Here is a 20,625-nt window from a genome sequence, read left to right as displayed (position 1 = left end):
TTTTAAAAAAAAATAGTTTTAGAGAAATAGAATTTACCTTAAATAATGAAAATAGGCTTGGATGATGAGCTTAGATGACCCTCCGACGTCTTCCTGGCGACAAGGAGCTTCAACAATGCTTAGATGAGACTTGGAAGGGAGGAAGAAGAGCAAAAAATGAGGAAGAAAAGAGAAAAATAGAGTTTCAGCAGCTCTCGGTCGAAATATCGACCAAGAGCTGCGAAATATGGTATAAAATGGCCCCTCACGTGACACTATTTGTCACTTTTTCAAATCTCGCGATATATCGTGAGATCCACGATATTTCGTCGATATCTCACGATATATCGACAAAATATTGTATTTTTTGGTTTCGGATTGGTTTCGTATCTCGGACATGTTGAGATATACGAAATTTAGCGATACATCGCCGAAATTTCGCGAGATTTTAAACCATGCCAACAGATCCTCCATCTGGACTTCTTGGGTTTATGCCGGGCCTCTTTGCAGAGATTCTATTTGGTCTGTTAGTCCAGGAGCTGACTCCTAGGTTTGGCACAGAATTCTTCAGGTGAGGCACTTAGCCAAGGAGTCCATTTCGTGCAGGATTGACAATGGATCGGCCACCCTGCTTTGGCTGGACAAATGGCACCCCTCTGGAGTCCTCTCTTCTATCGTGAGCCCCAGGGATATCTACTCCTCTGGTTTGGACAGATTTGCCCCTATTGCTGCCATCATCTCCTGTGGCTCCTGGACCCCTCCTCCCTCCCCTCCCCCCCTCGCCGACCTTTGGAGCACCCTTCCCCCCATCTGCCTGGGCATCAAGGTAGAGGTGACACCATCTTGTGGCTCCCCTCCCAATCAGGCAAATTCAGCTCTCACTCCGCTTGGGATTTGGTTAGACATAGAGGGACCCCCTGTCCTTGGCATAGACTTGTTTGGTTTCGTGGTCACATACCTCGCCATAGCCTCACCACTTAGCGTGCCCTTACTGGCTGCCTTCCTACCCAAGCCTTCCTTGCTTCTCGGCATATTCAAGTCCCTTCCAACAGCTGTCTTGGTTGGAATGGGGCTGAAGATGTTGATCACCTATTCTTCACTTGCCCCTTTGCCTCCTCCATCTGGACCCGTGTTCTTCGCCTTTGCTAACCTGGAAAGCGCACTCCGCTCCCTCTCAGCTGGGAATGGATTTGGATCGACATGACATTCAGAGGGAAGTCGATATGTGATTCGGTTGGTAAGATTGCCTTTTGTGCCATTATTTCCCACATTTGGATGGAACGCAACCTTAGAAGATGGACATCCAACTCCCGCTCTTTCGACATGATTTGGAAGGCCATCTTTTTTTATGTTTCATCTAAAGTTAGATCCCTCCCCCTTAAGGATGTGATGGATTCCCCAAAGAACAGGCTCATTGTTGTCTCCTGGGGGATCCCTACTTCTATCTTGCGCCCCAACTAGTTTCTAGCTTCGGCTTGTTTGCCCTTGGGCTTGTTTATTCCCTCTTTTCTTTGTAATTAAATTTTTATTCATCCAAAAAAAAAAACTTGAAGGCATACAAGAAGGTGATAGTGAAGGCTAGGAAAATAACAACATTCATCTACATACCCAAACACCTTGTAGATGCTATGAGAGCCAAAACAAATGGGAGAGATCTTGTGAGGGCTGCTGTAACTAGATTTGCAACTTCATTTCTGACACTCCAGAGCTTGAGGCATTTATTTATTTCTGATGAATGGAAGAATTCTAATTTGGCAAAGACAGAGGCAGGAAAGAAAGTGGTTGAAACGGTCTTTGCTACTACATTTTGGAATGGTGTGAAAGACTGTATTAGAGCATCAAAACCATTTATTGTTGTTTTGAGGATTGTAGATGCTGATGAGAAGCCCGCCTTGCCTGAAGTCTATGTTGCCATGGAAGAGGCTAAAAAGAAGATTAAGGAAAATTTTGGGGATAAAGAGAGGTTGTGGAAGAAAGTCATAAATATTGTTAATAGGCGAAGGGAGTGTCAGATGGAGCGCCCATTGTATGTTACTACATTGTTTCTTAATCCTGGGAAGTTTTATCAGTATACAGAAACTGAGGATTATCAAATGAGACAGACTTTACAAATGGCTTTTAATCAAGTCACTTTAAGACTAGTACCTGATCCATTTTTACAAGACATGTGATCAGGATATGTGATCAGGCTGGTGAATATAGAAATGCTCGAGGTCCTTTTTCGAGCAGTATGGCCATTAGACAACAGACAACCATGAGTCCTAGTAAGTAGTTAATTGCCTATTTGTTTCATATTATTTAGTTATTTTGTTTGTAGTTTGTACCTACTTTGTATGATATATTAATCCAATTATTTCTTATATTTATACTTTATAGTTCTTTGGTGGGATACACATGGAGGTGTTGCTTTTGAGCTTTCAATGATTGCACGGCGTTTCTGGGCCTTTGTTGCACCTCTTCTATTTGCGAGCATAGTTGTCACGTCGTCACGGCGATCCAAGTCGGTGGAGGGATGTCATGTCGATATATCGACATGTCGCCCGCCATGGTGTTGCCATGGCGATCATATCGACCATGTTTTATTTTTTATTTTCTCTATTTTTAATGTCATTTAGTATGCTATAATATATACCTTATAACATAAAAAATTAACATGAAAGCGTACTCCTAATCTACTATGGTTTAATTCATGAAAGTGTAATATCCATTAGTGTATATGAAATCATGGATTATCAAATAATTGATAGCAATAGTCTTGCTGATAATAAAGTTGAAAAATCATGACAGTTGAGATATGATTCATATGAAAGTGACTACAAAAGTAACAAAACAAAATAACAATTACAAGAACGTAATTTATATTGAGTGAATAAAGCTAATAAGCAACCCATCTAAATAAAAATAAATAAAATTTGCTGATGTGAATATGTGATTGTGTATTATTCAATAGTGTATTAGTGTTTTATGTCTGATGTTTTTTTATTTTTTTTTATGTTAAGGAAAAAGCATTAAAATAAAAAATGGTTAAAAAAAATTCTTGTTAAAAATTAAGTTTTATAATTTGAAACAACCATGTCGCCCGATATGGCCATATATCGTGGTATGGCGTCCATGGTGGCAGCATGGCAACGACATGGAGACCATATCGGTCGATATTCTTACATCATCCATATCGGTGGTCGATATGCCCACTTCTCCAGCGATATGACGCCATGACAACTATGGTTGCGAGCACAACTAGAGCACATTTGATTTTGTAAGTATTTAGTGATTATATTTATTTTTTTATTTTTAGACTTTTAATTTTGTTATTAGTTTATAGAAGAATGAATTGGGATCCTCTATTGAATTCAGATTCACACCAAGAAGAGGAATAGACCAAAACATGAACGTTTGAATGATCTAGTCTATGTTCAATACAATTGCCGCCTTAAAGAAAGGTTTCGACCAAGGCGTGAGGAGAATAGAAATTATGATCCCCTAGTGGTTGATGAGCTAGATTGGACTAGTGAGTGGATGGTTAGCCAACCAATGGATGATTTAGTCCATCCCCAGGATGATCTCACATAGGGCGCTGTTGATAGAGCAATGGGGGCATCTACATCATTTGAAGGCTAAAACCGACCAACGAGAGCTCCAACATCAACCTCTAGAGCAATCAACCCCTACGCACGTTGTAATTGAGGGACGGGGGTCACGGGCCGGACGGCTGTTGTTGCAGACGATTCAGGATCAGATGGAGATATGGTAGAAGAGGAAGATGTGAATGACGACGAAGATGTCGTAGATGACTTTGGAGAACGGGCACGAGGTTCCATGGAACAACAAGAAGAAGATCATGATCAACTACCAACTGCTGATTTACTTGATGATGATTTTGATTAAATCATTTGACATTTGTATTTAGATATATATGGATATTTTGAGTCTTTGACATTGACACTTAACTTGACTCTTGAAGTCTTGAGTATTTGAGTATTTGTCTGCTTAAACTTGGATATTTTGAGTCTTTGCCACTTGTATTTTTTAATATTCATATTCTTCGTCTTATTTCCTTTACACCCCCCCCCCCCTTAATTTGATTTATTTCTTCTTTCTTTTCTATTAATTGTTTTTAACAATTAACATGCTTACTTGCATTGTTAATTTTTAGGATTGATATGCAGAGTCATGGACAACATGAACGTCCTGATTCTTGACAATTGACATCTCTTCAATTTTCCCATTTTCTTGGTAGCATCCTGATTAAGGTATGTTATGCAACTATGTCTTTTATGAAATGATGATAATAGTTAGTTTTTTATCTAAGACTTAGTGATTACTGATTAGTGATTAACTGATTACTAAATAACAGAATGTCGATTAGTCATTTGTGCTATGTCTTTTAGTTTCTTAATTAATTTATGATGTTTGATTATTCTAAATTTTTATGTATCATGTATGACTTCTCATTTTGACGACTTGAAGTGGCTTAAATTTAATTTTTAATGATATATAGTATGATACTATGATGCATCATGCCATCATGTATTGAGTGTTTGGGGGGGGGGGGGGGAGGGGGGAAAACTAACACTAGACCGCCTTTACCTCTTGGGCACCGCTTAGGCAGCCGCTTTACCACCTAAGCGCTTAGATAGGCCTCCACCGCCTTGGACTGTCATGCCGCCGAGACAACTATGCCGCCCAGCTCTAATTACATTCCTAAACTTACCAAATCATCTCAGGACCTTCACTGATAGACTCCCCTACACCTGCCTAGCATAACCAACACCTCAAACCCTAACCATAATTTCACCAAAAACCTTATTTTTGACCTAGCCAATTCACCTGTTCATAATAGATCCTGGTTTACTGGCCTCTAGTTGGTTTCTACCAATCTAGAACTACATTAATGATGATAAGCTTGATTAAAATTTCAGATGGTGGTCCCTAGCATTACCTTCACCCAATAAGGAAAGCTAGGATTTTTATGCGCTCAAGGGAACTTCCAGTTTCCTTGAAGATTTTGCTCAACTAATTCTTTGGTGAATGGTTAGATAAGAGTGGGGCAAATAGGAATGCTTTGTATGTGGGTCCTTATCCTGTTAGATTATCCTTTCTGAGAACCTGGTTTGGGGCTTTGGCCTTCTCTATCACTGTTGTTGTATGCTCTCCCTGTATCCTTTCCTTTTCACTTGCAATAAAATTCTTGCTACTTAAAAAAAAAATATAATATCATATAGGGATACAAAATTTGTCGAGCCTCCTAGCTTTTATTGAATAAGATTTAAAATCAAACAAGAAAATTTCCTAATCCTACATAATTCAACTAAGGCCATCAATTGTATTATAAGAAACGCCCATGATACTATTCCTAATTCATTTATTTTACGTCCTCAAAGTAGCTTTTACACACCAAGGCCCGCCCTTATCTCAAAGTAGCTTTTACAAGTATAACAAATACCTTCAAGAATATTCATAAAACCTCACAAAAGAATAATTCAAAATTTACTGAAACAAAAAAAAATGGTAAATGCCCTAGAGTTTGTGTCTTTGCTATGTTCTCCTTCTCCTCATTATTTATTTTTCTGTTTCTATTGGGATCCATGTAGCCGACCCCATTTAGTTGGGATAAGGCCATAGTTGTCACGGCGTCACGGCGATCCAAGTCGGTGGAGGGGTGTCACGTCGATATATCGACATGTCGCCCGCCATGGAGTTGCCATGGCGAGCATGTCGACCATGTTTTATTTTTTATTTTCTCTATTTTTGATGTGTTAATAGATGTATACTCAAGCCATGCTTTATTTTTTCTCTATTGTTTCTCAAGTTTTAAGAAGAAAATTCAGAAATCGAAGAAGAAATCGAAGAGGGAAAGAAGAAATCGAAAGAAATCGAAGAGGGAAAGAAGACAGGAAGAAGAAATCGAAGAGGGAAAGAAGAAATCGAAGAAGAAATCGAAAGAAATTGAAGAGGGAAAGAAGAAATCGAAGAGGGAAGAAGAAATCGAAGACAAGAAGAAGAAATCGAAGAGTGTCGCCATGGCGTAGGTCGCCATGCAACCCTCTCCAGCGCCAGGACGCCATGGCGTCGCCATGACAACTATGGATAAGGCTGAGTTGTTGTTGTATAAAAAAATAAAAAATTTACCATAGTTCTAAAAATTGCTCAACTACCATATGGTGGGAGAGTGAACCTATCTCGAGGAACAAGGGTGACTCCCATATACACCAAAGGAAGAAATTTGAACTCTCTATTCTGTGGTTAGGGTAGTCAGGCCAAGTGGATCCAGGTAGGTACATAAAGTTTCTCCAAATGAAATAATAATGAACTAGTGATGCGACCCCAGATTTGAAAACCCTAATTCCGAGTCACTATGGGCCCACCCAAGTGCTTAACTGCTCAATATGTAATGATAATGGGTAATTTCTCTCAAATGTACAAAGGGGAGTGGCAATCTGGTATATAACCAGAATTTTTAAGGCCTACTTAGGAAGAAAAAGAAGGAAAGGAGAGAGGATGGATTAAAAATTAAAGCAGAGGGGCAATCTTGGAATTTAAGTAACTAGTGATAAAGTAAGAATAACATATAAAATAGGGGTATTTTTGGAAAGAAAATGATATGGTGACAGATAAAACAATGTCACCATGGGTCTTCTTCAACCTCACGATAGGGGAAGAAAACCACTGGAGGAGAGTTCTCTTGCAGGTGGGAGAATTCTCTCATCGAGGGACCAATTCGAACTAATGTTTGAGGACTAACTTTCAAACCCTCTGCCTCTCTTGAATCCCCCTCCCCTACCCCCCCCCCCCAAAAAAAAAAAAAATAGGGTTCATTAAACAACCAGGAAGCTGGGAGGAATCTCTGAAACCAGATAGAGAGGAAGTCACAGAAACAGTTTTGGTTCTAACTTGATCTCTCACTGCACAAAGGTTTATAAAGTACAATATCTTAGGGATTAGGTTGCTTGATGGTAGCGATTCAGACCCGAGAATCTGAAACTAGAGGAAGAAAATCTGATAGAACAGAGAACAGGGAGTAAGAACAACAGATAGCACAGAATACATAGCAGTAAGGAGAAGTATAAAAGAACTAAGGGAAGAAAATAGAGAACAGGGAGTAAGAATGACAGATGAGAAAAGAAGAGCTCAAACCTCATAAGAGGACTGAACGGAAGAGAATCTGAACAAGGGGAGGAACACAATCCTCAGTCGTACCACTTTGTCAACTCTCACGGTAACCATATAGCTCAAACAAAACAGGGAGTAAGAATGACAGATGAGAAAAGAAGAGCTCAAACATTGTAAAAGGACTGAGCGGAAGAGAATCTGAACAAGGGGAGGAACACAATCCACAGTTGAACCACTTTGTCAATTCTCACGGTAACCATATAGCTCAAACAAATTTCCATTTCATTAATCTCTGTCCAACTAGTAGGATTACATGTCTATATAAATAAGAAAGAAAACCAGCTCAAGGAAACTAACTCAATCTAAGAAACATTGAAACAATACAAGAAGGAAAGTAACAACTCCTTCATAGGTATCTCCAACCAAAATAAAACAAATAAAATAAAAAGATAACATTGCTTATCCCAACATAGAAATAAATCTCTATCAGCTCCCTTTGGACCAGAAGCCAGTTTTGGGACTGGTTCATCTCAGTCTGGCAGATCGGGTCGTGCCGGTCCAGCCATGCCAATGCAACTGCATCAGCTAGGTTTTAGAGAGGGGCCTGATCCTTCCAAAATTCAATATTTGGCTTTCATTTAAGTCAACTGGATGGCCCAAAATACTCTTCTTTACTCAGATGTAAGAAGCATCAAATTAGTGCTTCAAATAAGCTCCTAGATCACTCCCCAGGACTTCAATGATAACTTTCTAGTTAAGCTATAAATGACCATCCGAATCCTTTTCTCTTTTTTTTTTTTGGGAGAGGGGATGAGAGGGAGGGCTATTACATAAAGGATTTGCAAGTCTTATGCAAAAGCAAAGGAATTGGATAAATAATATCTTCAATAAAATAGCAAAAGGTCAAGAAAAAAAACCTGATTCTGTGAGCTTGTGGCCTTAGTCCAGCGTTGGGGATGATGCATGGTTGCTGGTCTATCTCTGACAAAAGTTACTATTCTGGACTGAGCTTCTCTACCAACTGTTTGGGGAGGTGGCATTTCTTTCATGACCCATAATACAAAAGCTGAGGGTATTGATGAACCTATCAAAACATCATGAAATTCATTAATGGAGTTAACAGAACCATTTTATGCACTGTTTGCAAGGCTCTATGCATGTACAGAGGTTGGGACAGGACTGAGACTGGCTATCAGGCCGAACCAGATTGACCAAAAGAAAAACCAATACTTAAGAAAGCTACCCCCATGCACAAATGAACAATGACCAATGTACCATCTACCATGACTCAATCTGGTTCAGATTCAGGTTTGAATTTTTCAATCTAAGTAGACCTGAATCAATAAAGCCCTGACCTACTGTTACTGTGTATGTTTTACTAGTAGTTCAGAAAAAATTACTGATCTAGCTGATTAGAGAATTAATTACCTCAATCTTCCCTGGTAAAGAAGGAAAAAAAAAAAAAAAAAATACTAGCTTGAAGATGTCAGAAGTAAATGAAAACCTGTACAACAATACACTCAAAACAATAGTCACACCAACTCACACTACAACGAACCTACACCCCAACCTTTTATTTCCATTATTTAACCAAAATACTGCTTGTCTACTCCTGCTCTCAAGAAAGATAATTAAACCTAATGGTTTCAAAATTTTGGCATGCAGAAAAAATTGGTACAAGATACATGGTTGTCAATAAAGTGATGAAAACACAAATAGGGTTGCTCCTATCTTGCCTGCTTTGGATGTTCATTTAAGTCATCATGATTGGGCACTTCGATTGGCACTATATCGAAATAATCCTGCTAGCAGAGGTTCCTATTTGCTTGTTTAACCCATGGAACATCATCTCGATCGACAGAACCGAAAGTGAGAAGAGAAGAGAAGAAGGAAGAGATGGAGAAAAGGAAAGGAGACTGGTTGTAAGGGTCGAGCACACAGTCCCCCTCCTTATTGTCTTATACATATCAATCAAATACTCAGATTACAAGAAGGATTCCTAATCATAATAGGGTCCACAGAAAATAAAATAAAACAAATCCTAATATAATTAGGAGTACTTAGAGAGAAATCTTGATTAGGATATTAGAATATCCTAATCGAGATATTACATCCCTAACTACTCGATATACTTTAACAAATACTATATATATTAATAGGACACTTTCTATCACTTAAAAAGGAGGAAAAGAAAGAGAGGTTCTTAAGCAACAACTGCATCACCTCATCTGGGCACTGCCCAGGTGCCACTACATGATGGGTTCCAACTGCCCCCTGTCCCTAACATGCAGGCAAGATCTAGCTCATCAAAATGGTTACATAGACACCTACACAATACCTAGAGTACATCACAATAGCACAATTATGGTTTCTATAAGAGAAGGAGTAGAAGGAAAAGAACAGAGGAGGGGGTGAAGAAGAAGAAGAATGTCTAGTCCATCAAATATTTAATGAGAAAAATTGTGTTCTTATATTAACAAATCAACTTGAAAAATTTGTAGGAAAAGTTAAGTACCTATGAAATAATATAGAATTATTAGAACTGAAGTTTTTACACCCTCTATGGATTTTGGATGCCAGTGATAAAGCACCTGCAATGAGAAGCTTAGTGCATTTAGAATCCAAATACACACTCCAAACTTAAATATCAAGCTAAGAAAGATTGAAGCTCGCAGACGAAAAGTACATACAGGAATATCACTAAAAAGAGCCACTAGAGCGCTGGATGTGAAACATACAACAGTGACAACCGCCAAACCTGCAACCTGCAACAGGTAGCAAACTTTCCAAATTTAGAAAATAGAGGATTCAAAAAGATATCTACCACAGCCAGAGCAAGAAAGGACTCATAAAATTATATTATCAATTCAAAACTAAATATATAGTAAAAGCATAAGTAAAAGTTGTTCATTCTAAATTTTAAGATACTTACAAGGAAAAATCAACTATTTAAGTCATTTACCGAATCATATCTAGAAAAAATTGAGGAAAAAAGAAGGGAGAGAGATCAGAACCTTCCACATCTCAGACGAAGCTTTGTCAGATCTTACTCTTCTCATTTTCAAGAACAGTACCAAACCTGCACTTGAAAAAGAAAATTTCCATTGGATTAATGAAGGAAGTTGTACATCGTCAGCTCATCTCTAGTTTATATGAATTGATAAATACAGGTAAAATCATAAAAGATTCAGTAAAGCACTAGAATTCTTAAAGCATTCTTAATTTGAAAACTAGCTGATGCATAGATTTCTCCCGTAAAAAACTTTTTTGGATCTGAAAGTACAGCAGGAGTTGACTTAATAGATTAATTTTAAATATATTTAAATTTAAATGGGAAAAGGTTCTCTGAAGTGACAGAGTACAATGGAATCTCCAACGCTATCCCATGCCAGCACTTTATTGAGCATTGATCTCCCTTCTCTCCATTTCAGCTGTTCAGTCCTCCCGCTGCTGAAACCCCCATCTCTCCATCAAGGCTCCACTTTCTCTTTCTCCCCTGCTTTGCCGCTGCACCTTCTCTTTCTCCCTCGCTTCGCCGCTGCAACCTACCGTTGTACTTTCTCTTTTTCTGTAGTCGACAGGGTCACTTTTGGATCCAGGGAAGCATTCACTAATCCATCTCAAAAATTTCACAAAAATTTTCCATCTTAATAATTTCCTGGACCAGGTGGATTGAGAGAAATTGAATACAGTTTATGATTCAAAAGTTGGAGGAATTTACTGATTCAAATCAAAAAATATTTAGTTTTATGGTTTCAAGGTATCTATCCTCCTCTCTGATTCTATTTTCTTCCAATTTAATCAACTATGACCTATTGGGTTCCCAATCGAATTTCCTGATTTCATGTTTTAAAATCTCAATATTCAGTTTATTCTCTCTGTTCTATAACTCTACTCAGTCATACGTTGAAGCCTATCCAGTGTGTCTCTACTAACATAGACAATCTCATATTAACAGGTTACAGTGTACTTTCTCAACCTTTGGGGCTTGCTCGTGTGGAAACTTTTGAATCCAGGCGACCATTGAACCTCTCCATAGCAACTCCTTATCGCTTATGTAATGCGTGGCCTTGGTGAGGTTTGGGAGAGGGAGAGGGAGAGTCAAGCTCTAAGGAGAGGGGCGGATCAAGAAATTGCATTAGTCAGAGAAATTTTTTATATGGGTAGTGAGATCTGGTGATGGATGAAGAACATCGAAGGCCCAAATGAAGAAATTCCAAAATCTCTTATCTTCATTGCACTCGCAGTCACGAAGAATAGGAACTCAAATAACTCCCAATCCATGATGCTCCAATATTTAGCCCCCCATGTGGGTTACAGTGGTAGGTTGCAGCGGCGAAGCAAGGGAGAAAGAGAAGGTGAAGAATCGATGCAGAAAGAAGGGTTGCAGGAGCAGGAGGATTGAGCAGATTAGATGGAAAGAAGGGGGACCCAACGCTCAATACGGTGCTTGCATGGGATAGCATGGGAGATTCTATTCTACCTTGACGGTTAAGAGAATCTTTACCCAATTTAAATACAGAGAGGAGCTTCTGATTACCATTGGCAAACAAAACTGTTCCTTTAATTATTGTTTAGGACTTGATTTTGGATACATTTGGGGGAGACCAGATCGTGTCCTTGTACAAGTACCGTCCAAGTCCCTCCAAGGCCACTCACATGGAATCCACTTTGGGACCCATAGGAGTGGATTCCATGTAAGTGGAGGACCTTGGACGGTACTTGTACAAGGGCACGATCCGTGCTCCATTTGGGGTTGGTCATCAAGAATATAAGCTACGTTCTTTAAATTCTCATGAGTTACAAGCCCCAAAAAGATGGAAGTTCTTTAATTCTATACACCACCCTATAAAATATGTTTGGGAAACTTTCAAATTTTAAATGATTTCTTTCCTCCAAATGGACTGTCAGATCGCACTTTTAATGTGGGTGATTGCAAAGGGAACCATCTGCTCCATGTAGTTGATTAGAAGGAAGGATGCACAGACAAGATGAAAGGGGGTTTAGGTTTTAGAAGAGTTACTACTTTGAGTGAGGTCCTTCTTCCTAAATGGCTTTGGAAGTTCATCTGTGATCCTGATCATCTGTACCAGAGTGATTGGCTCCAAGTATGGGTGATGTAGATCGAAATATGAAGAAAAAAGGATCAAAACACTATTCATGGTACTGTTCACGTAAACAGTGTCACAGCCCGTATTTGCCTTGTGTGGGGATGCTTTTTAGAAGATCTTGTGCGCCCTTCAAGTGGAGAAAGCTTCTATCCTAATGCTGCCAACGTTTAGTTTCTATATTCATATTTAGGAAGTAAGCTTAAGTTTCTATTTACTTGAGTTCCTAATTTCAGTTTGTTACTATTTTTATTTTGTTCTCTAAAATAGAAGTTTCTATTTTGATGTATGGCAGCTAGATTTTATAGGTATTTTCTATTTTGAGCTACACCCCTGCTGTTACTTGTGACTGGGATTTGTGTGTTGATGCTACATCTGAGAAGGATCAGAAGTCATCCCAGACCACTGCTGGAGTTGCTGAGCTGAACAGAGACCAGAAATCCCATCTCCACACCTGCCGGCTGCAACCCTTTCAAGTTCTCTGCTGCTGCAGTTGAAGGGCCTGAACCCAGCACCCTTTACTCCATTGAGGGTGATACTTGGAGGTCAGTTCCAGGCCCCTAAGAAGAGCACTTGATACCTGCCGTGGACCCAGTTGCTCGTTGGATTGGTCTGCAGCCTTACAGCTTCTTTTTTGGAATTATATTTTGAAGCCAACTTTCTATTTTCGACTCCAGTCCAGAACTCCACCATTAACCATCAGAATTGATCCAAACAGCAAGCATTCACCCCAATAAGAGTTCTCTTCATATTTCCTAACCTTCTATTTTGGAGCCCAATCTCAGTGCTAGTTTGCAAGTTATACCCTAACCTTCATTTTTGAGTTCTCTTCATATTTCAGCCTCTAGCCATCTGAATTGACTGAATTTGAAACATAGGTTTTCTTCATCATCACCTCCACTTGACCTGAGTTTGGTGACATTCTACAGTCTGGTTTGGTTTGAATTCCTAAACCTTCTAATTCTGACTTTGTTGCTATTTCAGTTTGTGGGTTTATTTTGGGGCTAGGTTAACCCTAATATAGTCTTACGTTAATGGGACAGTTTCATCTGTGATCCTGATCTCTGTACCAGAGCAATTGGTTCCAAGCATGGGACACAACGATTAGGAAACCTAGAATGTAATAAGCACAAGTTGGTGCAATTTATGGAGGGATTTATGTCGTTTAATTAAACTTTCAACAGACTTTTGAAGTGAGACAGTAACAAAAAGGCTCTAGTTGCTGATTATGCTCAGATGACATCATGTATTTGGTCCAGTTCTGTTCTCAGAATTTTGAACTGGAAGCTGCCTCACTTGGCTCTCTTACTGCAAATTCTAAATGGTATGGTATTTCAACAGGGTGAGCAGGAAAGAAGAGCCTGGAGCCCATATAGTTTGGGTATGTTCTCTGTTTAATTTATTTTTTGGAGCTTTGGCAGGGCTGAGATACACCAAAGTTAATTTTGGTAAAGATTACCTATGAGAAATCATTTCTTTAATTCTTTTTATAGACAACCCACTCTTCCTCTTCTTTTTTTTTCACAAACAAATAGGAATTACGGATCTAATTCAGAAAAATTGAGTAATACCTTATTTACCTAAATTGCTTTGTCACTGGCTCACTGCAGAGAGAAGAGTATCTAGAAGGGGAAAGAAATTGTGGTCTCTTGTGCCAGACGTACCAGCTACCAGGATGGAGCCTCAGACCTGAAAGGAATGAACGGGCCTTCTAAAATCATGCTGCCCTCACATCTGGGGTTTCTGTCAAGGCTAAGAATAAGATACTTCGTTGGTGCTTCCATTTGCATTCTTTATGATGTCTACTAATATTACACCTGAGGTGCCCAATCTTTATTAAAAGGGTTTTTAAGGTACCCAATCTTTTAAAATGGTCATTTGGGGTGCTTTGTTAGACTAGTTCTATTCCAAATTAAGAATATTTCCAAATTTACCCAACCCCACTCCCACTTTGACGGTCTGATCCCACTTCACCTCCCCTTCCGTTTCCAACCCTGACCCCAATTACCATCACTGCTGCCACCACCGCCTCACCCCTGCAACCCCACAATAATCCCATCCACCAACCTCCGCCCTGCAATCCCTGCATGCAACACTTGGCTCTCCACTTTCAGTCCCTCTGATCTCCCTCTGCTCCCTCACCCCTCATCTGCAACTCCCTTCTGATCCCTTCCTGAATTGATTGACTTGAACTGTTAAAGGGATCACGAAGAAGCTCCACAAGGATTGGTACAGTGCGTGCTAGTACATTATCAGGTGCCAAATTTGAGAGACGTCCAACCCTGAGTGTAGCTCTGATTTTCAGAGCTTCACTATCGCAAGCTATTACCTTTTCATACAAATGAATTGCTTCATCCCAATCCATATTCTTCTCCTTTTGGCGTATCCCTTGATGAAGGGGTGTGAACAAGAGCCAAATAACATTAACTGAGAAAATATTGGAATTTAGCCGAAATCCTAATCCAATTACAAAATATAAAAAATTTCAATACAAACCTCAATCAGAAAAAATTTCAAATCTTTTATCCCAAAACCATAAAACTAAACCAGTCTCTGCATAAAAATAAAAAAAAACCCACTAGTTCACGATGATCAACATAGAGACCCTTTCCAGGGTTTTCGAATTATTGATTGATCTAAAACACAAAGAGGCACTTTTCAATTGGAATTCGAAGGAGAGAAGAAAGTGATCAAGGGAAGTAATTCATAATTTCAAAAGCTACGAATCATGCAGAAAAATGACAAATAAAAGCATACGCACAGTACCTTTAATGAAGCGTTGATGGACTCAATTGGGTTGCCGCAGAGAAGAAAGGAGGAGAGTGCGAAACTTGGGAGTTGAGAAGCTGTTATTTAAAGGAATACAGGAGTATGGAGGGAGGGAAGGAGGCGGCGGGTAGAGAGAGAAGACGGCCATCGCTTATAATATTTCAAAACTATTCGAGAGAGAGAAGGTGGGGACTGTGAAAGGGATCGGAAGGGAGTTGCAAATGGGGGGTAAGGGAGCAGAGGGAGATCGGAGGGTGTGACAGTGGAGAGCCAAGTGTTGCATGCGGGGATTGCAAGGCGGAGGATGGTGGATGGGATTGTGGTGGGGTTGCAGGAATGAGGTGGTGGTGGCGGTAGTGATGGTAATTGGGGTCAGGGTTGGAAACGGAAGGGGAGGTGAAGGGGGATCAGACCGTCAAAGTGGGATTGGGGTTGGGTAAATTTGGAAATATTTTTAATTTGGAATTGAACTAGTCCAACAAGGCACCCCAAACGTCCCTTTTGAAAGAATGGGTACTTTAAAAATCCTTTTCATAAAGATTGGGCACCTCAGGTGTACTTACCCAATTCTTTTTATAGACAACCTACCTTCCTCTTCTTTTTTTTACACAAACAAATAGGAAGTACAGATCTAATTCAGAAAAATTGAGTAATACCTTCTTTTCCTATTTGTCACTGCAAGGAGAGGAGTATCTAGAAAGGGAAAGAAATTGTGGTCTCTTGTGCCAGACTTACCAGCCACCAGGATGGAGCCCAAGGCCTGAAAGGGCCTTCCAAAAGCTTGCTGCCCTCATATATGGGGTTTCTGTCAAGCCTAAGAATAAGATACTTCGTTGGTACTTCCATTTGCATTCCTTATGATGTCCACTAACATTAGAAGAGACTAGAGGATCCCCCCCCCCCCACCTTTGTGGTGTCCATTCAGGTAAAAAGTCAACAAGAGGGCAAAAATCAAGATCATAAGACAGCACAACCATTTAAGATTATAATTGCTCACCATAGCAAGCCAGAGCTCCTCCAAGTAAAAGCATTGTTACAGAAAAGACATCTATGTATACCTGCATGATAGTTATTAGAAATAATAAACGAGCCAACCAGGTTTAAATAAAAATACAGAACTAGCTTAATGACAGCTAAATGAAAACAAAAATAACAGAACCTAAACCTTACAATTAAGCTGAAATATTTCCACCATTTTAATTGGCTAACGCATATTTTATTATTTTCCTTGGACACAAGCATGGATTAGGAGGAGGCATACTTATTCAAAGAATCCAAACAGAGTTTGCTCAACCACTTCTGGGTCCTCAATGATAGTCCTCAAATGTTCAATTTCTTTAGCTAGTTGAAATAGTTGAAAATGATCAATTAGATTATGGAAAAAGAACGCTACCTGGTCGCGTGTGGCGCTCGGCCCCTGCGCCAAGACAGAGGGCCACACGAAGTGACCGCTACGTCCTCCGGGATTTCTGCCTTTCCATGGGGGTGCGGCAGTCATTTCGCACGGCCTTGTGTCTAAGTGCAGGAGCGAACAGGTAGCGTTCTTTTCCCCTTAGATTATAAGGCATAAGACAAGGGATCTAAAGACTACAAATTGGGTGAATTCAAAAACAGATTATTATCCTTAATGCTGATTGAGTTGTATATAAATCATTAACATTTTGTATGAACTCAATACTGTTCAGCATTTTGAATCTTGGGAAGTGAGCCCCAATTCTCTTTTTCGCTTTTAATTCAATATATTTTGACCTCCTATCTCCAGGGGGGAGAATCAAAGAAAAAGATATCCCAGCCCCACCAGCGGAACATTGCCAAGTTCAATTTAGGTGGTTGTCATTCAGGGCCTTTTATTTTTTATTTTTTATTTTTTTTGGGGGGGGCGGCCAATGTCTTTAGATCTACAGCAGAAAATGTGTTTCAATACATTTAGGTCCTGTTCAAGACATCCATCCAGAGAAGAAGCCAAATAACTTCTATATTGTTTTGAGATTTGCTAATCTCTTCCAATTGTCAGCTTGGTAGATGGTGTTCACAGTAGTCTTTGGGTGGTTCCACCTGGGTTTACAGGATCCTTCTGATTTGAGAAACTAGATCATTTGCCTCAACTAACATATGGCTCCACTCGCGTGCCTATTTTTGGCATATGGTTTGAGCTAACAGGGACTGGTCAGACCTCATGCATTTACATAGGCCTCTATTGCTTTCTAGTTTGTCATTATTTCATGCTGTTCCTAATACATGGGCAGTAGGTCCTATTCTAAATATCCCTCTCTAAAATGTTTTCACATAATTCAAGAAATTTATTTAACAAGACTAGGGGATTTTCAGGTTTTGTGGTAAACTCAAACTCGACTACTACTGTAAGAATGATTGGTCAGAAGAGGTGTAATATTTGGAGGGGTTGGTACTAGTTCCAGGAGACGATGGTTTTGTTGCATTCTACTCGGCCTCTCTTATCCTTCGCATTCAGGGAAAGCAACAGGGCAGCAGACTGGCTTGCAAACTTAGCTTGTGATACCAGGGCTTCTACTGTTTTCCACTTTGGCAGCCACCGGGGGACCTGCAGCGTATTCTGCAGGAAGACAGTGCCGGTTTGCCTGTTCTCAGAAATTAGAGTATTTCTTTTAGTTCCTTTTTGTATGGGTTTGGGCCCAGTGGTTGTTGAGAGACATGGTTTTCAGGTTGGGGTAAGGCGGCACATCCCCCCCTTGTATTCTTTTTCCAATTGATTTGATTTTAATAAAACTCTAGGGGCTGGCCCGGGTCCCAGGTAATATTCGGGTTAAAAAAAGGATTTTCTGTAAGGATAATTAGCAGAAAGATTTACTGGTCAGAAATTAAATCCTTACCCGAGCCACGACAGAAGAATCAATACGATTTTTTCCCCTGCCGATCCAAATCAGCACCGCAAATGCCATCGTAAAGAAAAACACTAGCACAATCACCTGGGCAATGAGGAATCAAAATGATCTGAGTTTGTGCAATCAATACTAGTTTACTTGTTGTAGAATATATCTCCACTATAATCAACAAAAATAAAATATATCAGAAAACATTATGAATGGGAAATAGTGTTCAGTGCTACTTTATTGCTGCCATACCAAAATGACAAGTTTTTGTCGGCTTCCAACATTAATGGCTTGGAAACGGCAGCATTTTCTGAGACTATCCCTGTTGGATGAACCTGACTTAGCCTGTGTCTTTTCCAGTAGAGCTTCTTGGAAACTACTGTCTTCATCCTCCTCTTCATCATTTGCCTGATGGCAAAGGTCGACCCTATAGAATCATTGCCCAAAGAAGCATACAATATAACTTATAAATAAAATTGTGTTTCTTAGCTTTGGAAACTTCGACTATATAAACTCCATAAATAGATATTCACATAAACTTGCCGTACGCAGATATCTGAATCAAATGAATATCCATCAAATTCCCTTCTTTCATATGATTAAGACATTAATACAGCATAAAAATCATTTTGAGCAATTCAAAAAAAGTTTTGATCAATATAATCTAGTTTGGTGGAGAAATTATATATATATAACCAAGTCAAACAGTAAAAGGAATGCACTTTCCATTCCCAGGCCTATATAAGAAAAGTAAGACATGCAACGGACAACATCTTTAAGTCAGCAAAATAAAATGCTGATCTATAATCTAATGAGCCTTATTTTATCTAATGGTCATAGTTATTCGGGGCTTACTCGTTAAGCAGTTTCCCTAGTGGAGGATTGTATATTCTGTACTACTATGTACTTTTTTATAACAAAAATGCTGTAAGGAAAAGAGGGGGGGGGAGCAGAAAATTTTTTTGATATATAATCTAGTGCGACTACAAAGGCATGGAACTAAACCTCGGTCGAAACTGACCAAAATCTCTGAGTTGTCTCGGTTTTGGGCCTTGCTGAAACCCATAGTCAAAACCCAGGGTTGAAGCCCAGTATCGAAACTCGAAACAAGATCCGGCATGTGTTGGTTTTGTGCATGACCGAAAGCAGGTCCGAAACCGAAATCTCGATCCTTGTACAAAGGTCATTCAGATGGATACCAAAAGAACATGGTTGCGCTAGCAAGATCCACAATTTTAATACTTTGAGGAAGAGAGACTACCAGATAGTGACTTGGGCAATCACAGTGAAAGGAAGAGAAGGAATGTGTCAATCAACTCTTTGCATTGCTGAGTGGCTCAAGAAATATGGGTGTATTTGATGTAGAATGGTTGCAAATAAACCATAATCCTTAAGGATAATAGTAAAAAAAAAACATGAACAATAACAACCCAATTTCAAAAACCCACCAAAATACAACAAAACAAAGCAGCACAGGCTAACCCCGTCGTCAACTGAGTGCCCTCGAGGGTTCAACAATTCATTGTTTAAGTTGAAACATCAGGGGATAATGCTAGACTCGAAAACAAACCCGGTGATACAAGATTTGACTCATTGGTAAACCAGATGGATCAAGCAACAGCCACATAGAGCAAACGAACCAGAAATTTTCAGGTAATTTAGGACAGGGTTGAAGGTCCAACAAGTCCCAAAACAGGATCTGGATTCAAGGGAAATTGATTCAGTTTGATGGGTTAAGGCTGGAATGGTTTGATAGGTTAGGGTTTAGATCAAGGGTTGGGTCTAGTGTGAAGGAATAGGTCTGGGACAGTAGAGAGGTCAAGAAATTAAGCAAAACAAATCAACAGCAAAGTTTCTTCTCTGCCGATTTTGAGTACCAGGCTGAGAACTAGGTTCTGAGGGTTTTAGGGAGATTTATTGTAGAACACAATCTGGTGGGTAGAATGGGATGAAACGAGGATTGAATGGACGTCTTAGAGAGGAGAAGGTATGCTGAAAAGCTTGAAGAAAACTAATGGCTGGATAGGGCAGGAGAGAGGGGGAATGGAATTATTAATTATGGAAAAATAGAACCAAACCAGGTGCAGCAGTGACTCTCAGTTGTAGAATAAAGGTCTTCTAAGTGCTTGACAGCTTGAAGAAAGTCGAAGATAGCATAAGCAAGGGACCTCCTGGGCTTCTCACCGCAAGGAGTCAGCCAGATCAGACACCAGCTCCATCCTCCATGGATCAAACACCAAGGAAATCACTTCAGCAGAAGTAAAAAGCTTAACAGCAATATTGAGAATCAAAACCATGGCCAGTATGGCCTCTTGGGTTTTTTTTATTGACTTTACTAAAAAGAGAATGGTAAGGAGACATAATGTAGTTCTAGATTGGTAGGAGACCAACTAGGAGCCAATCAACCAGGATCTGTTATGAAAAGGTGAATCGGCTAGGTCAAAATAGAGTTTTTGGCGAAATTAGGGTTAGAGTTTGATGTATGGGTTATGCCAAGTCAAGGTAGGGGAGTCTAACAGTGAAGGTCCTGAGATGTTTTAATGGAGGGAAATATGCTGATTTGAATTAACAGAATATAGGGTTAGGGTTTTGAGTTTTTGAAAACAGTAAAATAGGGGAATCTGGGGTTTAGAGTGGGAGGATGGGGCTAGGGTTTGAATTGAGTGCTATAGGGGCATAGAGGGTAATTCGGCTCTGGTTTGGTGTGGTTTTGAAGGTTGCATTAGTTTGTGAAGAATTTCGGTGATGGGATGGTCTCAAAAAATAGGTGGGATGTTGTGGTTTGAATGGGGTAATGGGAAAACAGTTTG

General features: G+C 39.6%; 1 protein-coding gene across 1 annotated transcript in view; it reads right to left on the bottom strand.

Moving 5' to 3' along the window:
- The window catches only part of LOC122638883, a 41,586-nt gene extending 21,474 nt beyond the window's left edge, over nt 1-20,112 (bottom strand). The window contains exons 1-9 of the mRNA XM_043831735.1: nt 20,000-20,112; nt 18,349-18,400; nt 18,068-18,244; nt 17,816-17,911; nt 15,964-16,024; nt 10,104-10,168; nt 9,780-9,854; nt 9,605-9,680; nt 8,007-8,173 (exon numbers count right to left, since the gene is read on the bottom strand). Of these exons, the coding sequence (XP_043687670.1) occupies nt 8,007-8,173; nt 9,605-9,680; nt 9,780-9,854; nt 10,104-10,168; nt 15,964-16,024; nt 17,816-17,911; nt 18,068-18,244; nt 18,349-18,400; nt 20,000-20,112 (882 nt within the window). The remainder of the gene's footprint in view (nt 1-8,006; nt 8,174-9,604; nt 9,681-9,779; nt 9,855-10,103; nt 10,169-15,963; nt 16,025-17,815; nt 17,912-18,067; nt 18,245-18,348; nt 18,401-19,999) is intronic.
- Between the last annotated feature and the right edge of the window lie 513 nt (nt 20,113-20,625).

The sequence above is a fragment of the Telopea speciosissima genome, chromosome 9 (assembly GCF_018873765.1).
Source record: "Telopea speciosissima isolate NSW1024214 ecotype Mountain lineage chromosome 9, Tspe_v1, whole genome shotgun sequence".
Taxonomy (NCBI): Eukaryota; Viridiplantae; Streptophyta; class Magnoliopsida; order Proteales; family Proteaceae; genus Telopea; species Telopea speciosissima.
This window is presented reverse-complemented; position numbering and strand designations above follow the sequence as displayed.